This window comes from Cucurbita pepo, chromosome LG17, assembly GCF_002806865.2.
Source record: "Cucurbita pepo subsp. pepo cultivar mu-cu-16 chromosome LG17, ASM280686v2, whole genome shotgun sequence".
NCBI lineage: Eukaryota > Viridiplantae > Streptophyta > Magnoliopsida > Cucurbitales > Cucurbitaceae > Cucurbita > Cucurbita pepo.
The window spans coordinates 7,867,771-7,877,783 of NC_036654.1; the positions used below are offsets into that span (position 1 = coordinate 7,867,771).

A 10,013-nucleotide genomic window follows, 5' to 3' on the forward strand; every position below is an offset into this window, starting at 1 on the left:
TGTATTCTTGTTGAACGATGTATTGAACTTATAACCCAATAGATACATTTTATAAATGTCGATAGAGTATCGTAAAGTGCAACAGCCCAAGCTCACCACCAACATATATTGTCCACTTTGACCCATTACGTATCGTCGTCAGCCTCACGGTTTTAAAATGCGTATATCAGGGAGAGGTTTATACACCCTTATAAGAAATGTTTCATTCTCCTGTTCAATCGATGTGGGATCTCACAATCCACCCTCCTTGGGGCCCAGCGTCCTCGTTGGCCTACCGCCTAGTGCCGGACTCAAATACCATTTGTAACAGCCCAAACTGACCGCTAGGTCCGCTTTAGCCCATTACGTATGACCATCAGCCTCACGGATTTAAAATGCGTCTACTAGGGAGAGATTTTCACACCCTTATAAGAAATGCTTCATTCCAACTGATATCGGATCTCACGTAAGAAGATTACGGAAAATATAGTAAGAATAGAGAGAGATTCATATGTACAAAGAGTATACTACTAAGGGGTACATGAAATCTAGGGTTTGTTAGAATGATCCACCCCCAAGCATTCCACTCCAAAACCCACTTGAAATATTGTTCCCTTGTTGCCTCTCCTTTTGATGATCATCACACTCATTGGGTTCACCACAAGAATTTTGGTTAAGTTGTTGAAAACCAACCAAATTTGGTCCACTTCCAAACCCATCAACACAATTGATACCCAAACTTGGCTTGAACTCATGAAGAGGCAATGAATGATACCCCAAATCAGCATCAATATTGTTGGAATTTGGCATGAGATTTGGGATAAATGAACTCAAACCCCTAAAACCATCGTTCTTCATATTTTCAACAACTTTAGGGACCTCAACAAAATGAGTCATGGCACAAGGGAAAGCAACGTTGAGATCTTGAGATGAAGGGTAATTTGGTAATCTTGGCTTGTTTTTGAAATGGTCGGACGAAGACGAGGAAGAAGAACAAGACATTGTTGTTGTTGTTGTTGATTTTCGGCTCTTTCTCGAGCCTCCTCCGACGGGAACGTTTCGGAGAGACCCGCCTTCAGTCCAATACCTTCGACAAGACTTGCAAAAGTATCTTGGTTGCATGAGGCTATAGTTGTTGTAGTAACAGAATTTGGTGTTGTTCGACTTGCATCTCGGGCAGCTCCGTAGCTCTTTTGGAGCTTCCCTTGATGACGATAACGACAACGACGACGATCTTGAGCTTGGATTAGGGTTTATCTTTTGATTCATGGCTTACACTAACCCTGCATCCAAACACACCAACAACAAAACAAAATCGTAGAGTTGAAGAACAAAGAAGAAGAGCTATTCATTCATATTCTTACCTATGCCCAATGATAAGCAACGTCCATGAACTTATACAAAGAAGCTCACAAGATGGTTTCCGATGTGGGATTGAGCTTTGCTTTAAAAAGAGTGTTTTCATGGGGAGTTTTTTTGGTGGGTTTCTCACTTTTGACTTCATAATTGGTTGGGTGAAGCCATTGATTGTTTGGTCACCTTCTCTTGCTTTTGCATGATGACCATTCAACTCCTTTAGAAGCCCCTTGGCCTTTTCTATGGGTCATAGATACTCAAAAGAGAGAGAGATGGGCTTCATTTTGGAGAACACCTCATCTATTTTTGTTGTTTAATGAGTGATGATAGGTTGTAAAGGCATAAACATGGCCCCATGAGAGTAGAAAATGAAGTTGAAGAGAGGAAATTTTAATGGGTTGAGGTTGGTTTTGGGTTTTGTGGAGTGTAATTCTCGAAATGATCGAGTTTGAGACTCGTTTAAAGACTATTTCGAAGCTCGAGTTGAAAACCTAAATGGGGGAGTCGGGGGTTTTTCTAGGGTAATGTTGTAGAATCGATAATAAGTTGATAGCATGATGGATGAAGTTTGGTTATAGGTCAGAATTCAACTGAACCTTGTCTAAACCGTCACGACACTTCAATGCATTTTAAGGAGAACCAGTTAGTTCTGGGTTGGACTTGAACTTTTCCAGCTCTAAGAGCACCTTCTCATCTCTTCGTTGCTTTGCCAAAAAACGGAATATGGGTCTTGAGCATGGCACCTAGGTGCCCAAACCTACCTAAGTGCATGACCCACGACATTGAATCGCTATTCTAAAGCATCATTGAGTGCCCCTAAAAGCCTAACATGGTTTTTTCATAGTTACTCATATTAGGTTATTTGTGAGAATGATAGCGAGTACAAGAAAAGTAGGTAACCATCTAGTGAAGGGTTCTTGAGAATATATCGTAAGAACTTGTCGAGATACCTTTAACATAAATATAGAGCAACTTCTTTCGTTTGATTACCATTTGATATTTAATTTCTAGTTGTTTAAAATAATAAATTTTAAAATAGAAATATAAGGACTAAATCATTAATAATTGAAGTTTAAGGACTAAATTGTTATTTTTATAAACGTTCACGAACCCGAAGTAATTCTTAACCTAAACCCACAACGTTGGTATCAATCTTCAAATGGCAAATGCTTCGTCCCTGCACTCATAACTCATAGCTTACTCATACCTACCAATTCATCATTTTTTTTCCTTCAATAATTCCTTTTTATCTCAAATTTATTTTTGATTTCTCAAGTGGGTGAGAATACAATTATAGCACTTTCCTTTAATTATGGACATTTTTTCTTAAATTACCGATTTAGTCCTCAAATTTTAATAGTTATATCGGTTTGGTCCTTTAATTTTACAAAATTTCAGTTATATCCCTAACTAACTTTGATCTGCAATTCTGTATTTCTTGATTGGCTCCCTTCAATTACTTGATATCATCTAGTATTTCATATGTCTCACTGAAAGTAAATATTTTTCGATACGAAGTTATAAGCCTGTAAATTACACAACGGTTAGCCCCATGTTTAAAAAATAACTATTAATTATCAAAAGTAGTATTAATATTCGTAATTTTTTTTTAAATTTATGGTTGACACGAACACAAACGCTGTCATAAATAAGTTATGTCAATTAATTTCAATAATAAAATTTTGATATTAAAAAAATTGATTGGTATTTTTGGAATATGATACTAATAGTGTCGTCCATATTTTTTATTTTAAATTTTTTAAAAATTTTTTATTTAAAATTTTGAAAGTTTTGAAGGGTATTTTTTTTTTAAAAAAAATATAAACTATTTCTGCCAACAAATAATTTTAATAGTAAATAGTTATTTATTTAATTTAATTTATTTTATTTTAGTTGTGACGTAAAAAAAATCAAATAGTTAGCCCTTTGTGTAGCTGTGTGTCATCCATCGCGCTGTGTTGATTTTCTTCTCTATGGTATCATCAATGATCATAAATTTATTTTCTCTTTGAATTCATGTATTCATAGCTCACTCACATGAGAGATTTCTCCGCCAAATATGCAGTCAGGTGATATCCCGGTGTACCCTTCCATGCCCGCCAAGGCTCCCTTGCCTGTGTCTATGCCTCTACCCGGGACTGTGTTGGTTTCCAAGCCCGGACATGCCGTCACCGGCAAACGCCGCCGTGAGGACGATCCGATCGTCCCCTATTCGGAGGCTGTAGATGTGTCGGCACCCAAGAGACAGGCGAAGGCCCATGACGTGCTTTTTAGAATCGTTGCGCCCTCGAAGCAGATCGGGAAGGTTATTGGCAAAGTCGGTTGCCGAATTCAGAAGGTTCGTGAGGAGACCAAAGCTACAATAAAAATTGCGGATGCAGTCGCGGTATGGTTTTGTATTTGATTTTGAGTGATTCGGTTTAGGGTTTTCGTTTTGTATTTTGTAGTTTTTTGTTGCTTTTTTCCTTCGTTCGGCTATCGGGGAAGTGTTGAAGTCAAGCTTTATGTGTGATTCACTATGTTGAATTCTAGTGGTTTTGTTTTTCTTCTCTCAACTCTTTTGCTGGTTGTGTTGTATGCCAAATGGTCGTCGAATGGATGAAAATTTGGGGTTCTCTGATGTTTCAGCGGTACGAAGAACGTGTTATCATTATAAGTTCAAAGGACAAAGAGAATACGGTTACTGATGCGGAGAAAGCACTCCAGCAAATTGCAGCACTGATATTAAAGGTAATTCATGGCCAATTGCTGAACTTTGCTGTAGAGATGATATATTTATTTTCCTATGTAGCTGCCCGAAGTTGGGGTCTAGGCCTTTTGCATGTGTTGATCTTATTTGCTAATCATAAAGATGGTGCATTTTGGATTATGATATGTTTCCTTTGTTCCCTATCAATAAATATTTTTTTCCTATTATGATTCATAATCTACTTAATCACCCAAACTTAAAAGGTTGGATGTCCTGACTGAACCCCTTGGATATAAGGTAGAGAATGTGAGTTTAAAAAACTTGGATCGACTTCCCTAAATACCGAAAAGTTGGTTGAAATATAGGATTACAAATATACCGCTAGTGTACTGTTTCATAAATGCTGAAAAGTTGGTTGAAGTATACGATTACAAATTAAATTCTGGTAGTATGATTGAAAGGTTAATGTTCTATTTAATTGCACCTTGAATATGTAGGGGATCTTAATTGATTACATGGACTTAAATGATCGCTCATTTTACATTTTTGTGCAGTATTGTGTAGCCTTCTTAATGGGTTTAAGTTTTTAAGTGATCCTTACCATCATTAATAGGTGAAGTTTTTTTTCCTTAAATAAATGTTCCTCCACATATTAGTTTAACTTTTTCCTTTCCTCTTTCTTTCTTGGACATGATTGGAAGGCCAAAGTTCTTTTAATTTGACATATTCCTCACTCACTTAAGAATCGTGAGGAATTCTCAATGAGAAGGTGTTTTGGAGTGAATGGGGTCGAGATTTGGTGAGATGGGAAGTTGAATCAAGGGGTTCAAGGAGGATGGGTAAGATATAGGGAGGCAGGTAGGAACTTAACTTGCTTCATTGGCATGTATAATGGGGTAGTGATAATGATTGATGGAAGTAATGGGCGGTACTGACTTAAGAAAATATTGTGTTATAGACGACAATTCAAAATTTTCGATCAGAGAATCTAATCCGTATTGACTGCCTAAAAAAATATGATCAATAAATCACATGTTAGATGAAAATAAAAAGACAACACTCGAAGTTATTGATTTTCAAGGCAAGGCTAGGCAAGGCAAGGCTAGGCAAGTAACAGCTCTTCCATCATGTGATTGGTTCTTTTTTCTTTCTTTCTTTCTTTTTTAAGTAACTATGTGCTTTTGAGCTAGCTTGCATCCACCTTGAAAAATCATACCTATCCCTATAACATTTGATGTTAGGAATTTGTAGTATATTTGACAACTCAGAACTTAGACAGGCAGCCATCGGCATTTTAACCTACAAGTATGGATTGCTAACTTTCTCAAATAACCTGTCCATATTTGATCAATTACATTAGTCTCTTTCTTGAAGTTCTGATGTTCTCGTGATAGGATCATAGCTTCTGTCGTTTGTTTTAGATAATTTTTGTGAATTTTGTATTTCCTGCTTTTGTTTTTATTTATTTATTTAATTATTCTTTCAGTTATGTTTTTACAGGAAGATGGTACAAGCATTGAGGAGCTAAAAGTTGGAACAGGGCATGTGGCTGCCAATACTGTAAGGCTCCTTATTGCTGGATCTCAAGCAGGTTCTTTGATTGGTGCCTCAGGTCAGAATATTGAGAAATTAAGGAATTCTTCTGGTGCGTCAGTTACAATCCTTGCCCCTAATCAGTTACCTCTTTGTGCGTCTGCTCATGAATCTGACCGAGTGGTGCAGGTGAGTTTTTCCACGTTGTTGTAAGTTGTTAGAACATAGATAATTTACCATTCTTCTGCCTTCCTATCATGTTCATCACTTTTTGTTTGTATCGTAATGAATGACCAGTGTTATACAGCTATTCTTGATGCTATGTGATTTTAAAATTGAGCGAGCTATTTTAGTAGCTGACAATTGCAATTAGTGAGGCGAAGACAATCTCTTGGTTTTACTCTGGGCATCAGTGATGTAATTACTCTTTAGGTATTGTCTAACTTGATTGACAGAAAACCCGTAGGAAGACTTCCACTTTTTTGGGTACTCTAGCCCCCCAAATCGCTTTTAACAGAGTAACATCAACGGTCGCTTGATGATCATAAAGTTCAGGAGCTAAGGAGTTGAGAAAGCTGTTTGTCAATGTTAAGGATCCACGATTTGGATCCCTTCACATTCGATGGGCGCTTTGCTCAAGGAGGCCATGGAGCTCAATGCATTCTAAAGTTTCTTCATCAGTCCAATTCCATCTTAAAGGAACAATCCAATCGTTGGAAGAGGAGGAACAACATTGGGTCAATAAAACTATCTTTAGACCATGCAACATCAAAAATTTGAGGAAAAGATGATTTAAGGGCCTGTTCATTCACATCCACTTATCTACCCAAAACCGGATCTTGTAGACCTTGCCATAGTTGATTTGAGAAGCAGTTCCATTTGGGATTTTTAAGATTGGCATTAGAAGATGAAGTTACACTGTTTCTTTCTAGGTTTGGATATTCTATTGCTGCTTGCTTGGGAAGGTGACCCTTGGAAGTAGTTAGGGAATGGAAATTGGTCTTAGAAATGATAAGGTTGCTAGAAATTTTCTGCCAGCCTTGTTCTTCAAGATACATTTCTCGTTAATAATTTTAAATTTTACATACTATGAATCATTTAATTTCAAGTATTTTAATCATTCTTAAACATGCACATAATTATTTACCGAATAGATCATGTATTGAATTTTATGCAAATGTTGTGAAATTGTCATTCTCCTTCTCTCACATTGCTAGGTTACTTTTCTTGATGTCTTGATCTCACATTACACTCATTTAATCTCACTTTTCGAGGCATCCAAGATCATGTTATTAAGAGCTGGCACTGACGATCGACTTTGTTTTGTCTGGAACTCAGATATCAGGGGATGTTCCTGCAGTTTTGAAGGCTCTTGAGGAGATAGGCAATCAGCTAAGGTCTGGTATTGAATATTGTTTCAGAGTCTACCTGATTCATGTGCACTTCTGAAACTGTTACTTAAACTACACTCATTTTCTGGTAACAAGATGATTGCTGTAGATGTTTCTTGAGATAAGTCAAATCTCGGTGTTTTTTTTTTTTTTTTTTTTTTTTTTTTTTTTTTTTTTTTTTTNGGGTAAATCCTCCTCGGCAAGTCATTTCCGTTAGCCCAACATATAATTATAATGCAATACATCCGCCACAGTCATATATGGATCCAACCTCAGGTTATTCACTGGTTTCTGTATCAAATAAATTCTTTCTGATTCTGTCTTTTGTATCTGAAGTTTTAATATTTTTTCTTCTAACCACATCATCTTTAGGAAAATCAATCTTGCAGTTAATTATGTAACCTTTGAAATGTTGATATCGGAGACGTTGGTGGGTGGGTTGATTGGGATTGGTGGCTTCAACATATCAAGAATCAGAAATGAATCTGGCGCTACAATCAAGGTCAGCAAACCATGCAGATTTAGTTTCATTATGAAAGGTCTTGAAATTATGTTCCTAAAACTTATATCCTTACACTATTCTTTACAGGTTTGTGGTGGAAGAGGTGAACAAAATTACAGGCAATTACAATTTGGTGGAAGTGCTGAACAGGCATGACTTTTTCTCTTATTTTAAGGTTTCATGAACTAGCTCTAATTCGTGCGATGGGAAGGAGGGTGATCTTGTATTGTTAAAACTGTCAGATTCTAAGACTTGGTATATTAATTATATTATTTTTATTTTAATATAATGTAGGCTGGGTATATATATATATATATATCTTAGCTTCCATACATAGATATCCGTACTCATGTTTTTATACACCTTGCTTTTTTGTTGTTTGGGTTTCATTTCTATAAAAGATTTAACTGCTGAAAGTAGCAATTTGTTTAAGTCAAAATCATTTATACCAAAAACGTTCCTTCGAAATTTAAGGTCTAAAACTCGAGTATCGAGTAATGATGTATATTTGTCACTGATTACCGAAACATATGATTTAGGAGGTGCCAAAAGTTGACTAACCTCTACTGGGGATAGGTGACAGAAGTAGAGTAGCCTTATAATATCTTTCTAGAGTGTTTTTTTTAATACAATTCTTCGTTCTTATTTGTATTATTTTCTGGTGAAGGATCTTCATGTTGAATTGTTTGGACGGTTTACAGGTAGCATTGGCTAAGCAGAGGGTTGATGAATATATTTATTCTCAGTTGATGCGACAAGCTGGTGTTCAACCGACAGCGTAAGTTTTCCTTGAACTCTCTCTCTCTCTCTCTCTCTCTCTCTCTCTCTCTCTGAAATAACTTTCCTTTAGTGAAGCCATAGTCTAAGTTCTATGGTCTTATCCCACGAGAAAAATTAAAATTGAATTAAAAGTTTCATACAAATCGAACTTTTATGTTCCTAACAGAAAATTCATGACGCTAAGTTGTTCTCAGTAATACTCTTTAACAGAGGCAAAGAATGACTAATACTTAAATTCACTAGTACTTGAAATAAACGGTAAAATGAATGATAAGACTTTGTCAAGCCATTCAATATTTAATATTTAGAATCATGGACATGGAGGGTGAGTTCGTGATGATTTTTGGAAAGGTAAGATGTTTTTAGTCCTTTCGGATTCACAAACTTAGGAAATAGAAATGTCCTAATCACACAACTTAAAAGTGTTTTTTTTCAAAAGTTTAGGCTAAATTATCGAACCTTCGATAATAACCTTAGACTTCCATCGTAAGTACTTTCTTTTCTTGAACTTTCAAAAGTTTTATTAATATCTTGACATCTAAAGAACGGTTCAAAAATACTATAATCATCAATGGATGAAATTTTTACTATCATGTTTCAAAAATACCTCCAAATTTTGAAAAGTAGCGTTACTCTCCTTATATTTGAAGTTTATGGTTGGTATAGGAATGAAAACTCTTTTTATCTTCACTTCACATATCATCTCCCTTCTCCATTTCATCTCTCTATGGTCCAATCCTCTCTCATTTCTCATCTTTTTTTTTCTTAAATATCAAAATTTGGAGAGGTTCTCTAATTTTTTTAGCTTTCTCAAATATAAATATAGAAAGGTATTAAATTTCTATGACGTCAGAACTCTATTTCTTGTTGCAATTTGAGGCTATTCTTGAATGTATTGTTTCATCTGCTCTATTTTATGAACTTCAACGCATTCTGTGGAAGAAAAATTATCTTCTTTTTACGTTTAAGGTGAGTTCCTCTCAAATGTTTCTGTGATTTCAACCATGACAGTCACAAGTGTTTCACAAATTGAATTAGAAATTGTCTTATAAATATGATTGTGCTTTGTTTCAAACTGAACTAGATAGTTTCAAATGTTTCAACTTAGTACCCTACAATTTGGAGCAATCTTGGCATCTTTGCATTCATCAAATATTTTACCATTTTCGTCTGTCATGATTCCTTTTGATATCAGTTCATTTCCTCTATTAGTAGTTTCGAAAGAAAGCACGACAACTATGCCAGTTTAGGGATTAAATTGAAACTTTTAGAACCATCAGAACTAACAACGAATTATAGGGGCTAAAACGATACTTAAGCCAAATACTATCGGGTTCTTTTGCTGCTAACGAACAAGAAATTTGAGTGTGTTAGCTCATATGGTACATCATTGTTGTTCAGTCTGCAGATGTGGTAAATCTCAAACATGGAGGAATTATTACTTTATAATGCCAACATCTGTGCATGGGAATCTCTGAAGAACAGCTCCTACAAACATCAATCTGATGACTGAGAGGTGGAGATGTGAGTACAGTTGATGAAGTGAAATAATGGTTTTTTTTTTATATATAATTATTTTATTTTTAAGTGTGACATATTGTAATTGTGGAAAATAGTTGTCTGAATATTTTCTATACTAACAGCTTAAAGGTTTCTATAGCTATAAAAGGCTGATAGGAAAAGTTTGGCCTTCAGCTCTGAGTCTTCAATCTTGATCATTATATGAACATGTAAGGATACAAGTTCATACTACATTCACATCAGTTTTTTTCTTTTTTTTTTT

At 35.6% G+C, this 10,013-nt stretch overlaps 2 protein-coding genes across 2 annotated transcripts; one reads left to right on the forward strand and one right to left on the reverse strand.

Annotated features, from left to right (window-relative positions):
• Nucleotides 1–454: 454 nt before the first annotated feature.
• On the reverse strand, nt 455–1,524 carry LOC111779064 (dof zinc finger protein DOF3.7-like). The gene is made up of 2 exons (XM_023659122.1): nt 1,344–1,524; nt 455–1,262 (listed from the first exon to the last, which is right to left on the reverse strand). Exon 2 carries the CDS (start codon nt 1,246–1,248, stop codon nt 538–540), a length of 711 nt encoding a protein of 236 aa, XP_023514890.1. The 5' UTR covers nt 1,249–1,262; nt 1,344–1,524; the 3' UTR covers nt 455–537.
• Nucleotides 1,525–3,290: 1,766 nt separating this feature from the next.
• On the forward strand, nt 3,291–9,948 carry LOC111778620 (poly(rC)-binding protein 4-like). The gene is made up of 9 exons (XM_023658550.1): nt 3,291–3,721; nt 3,964–4,065; nt 5,525–5,746; nt 6,896–6,953; nt 7,132–7,224; nt 7,338–7,450; nt 7,538–7,600; nt 8,152–8,228; nt 9,632–9,948. Exons 1-9 carry the CDS (start codon nt 3,395–3,397, stop codon nt 9,645–9,647), a joined length of 1,071 nt encoding a protein of 356 aa, XP_023514318.1. The 5' UTR covers nt 3,291–3,394; the 3' UTR covers nt 9,648–9,948.
• Nucleotides 9,949–10,013: the final 65 nt, after the last annotated feature.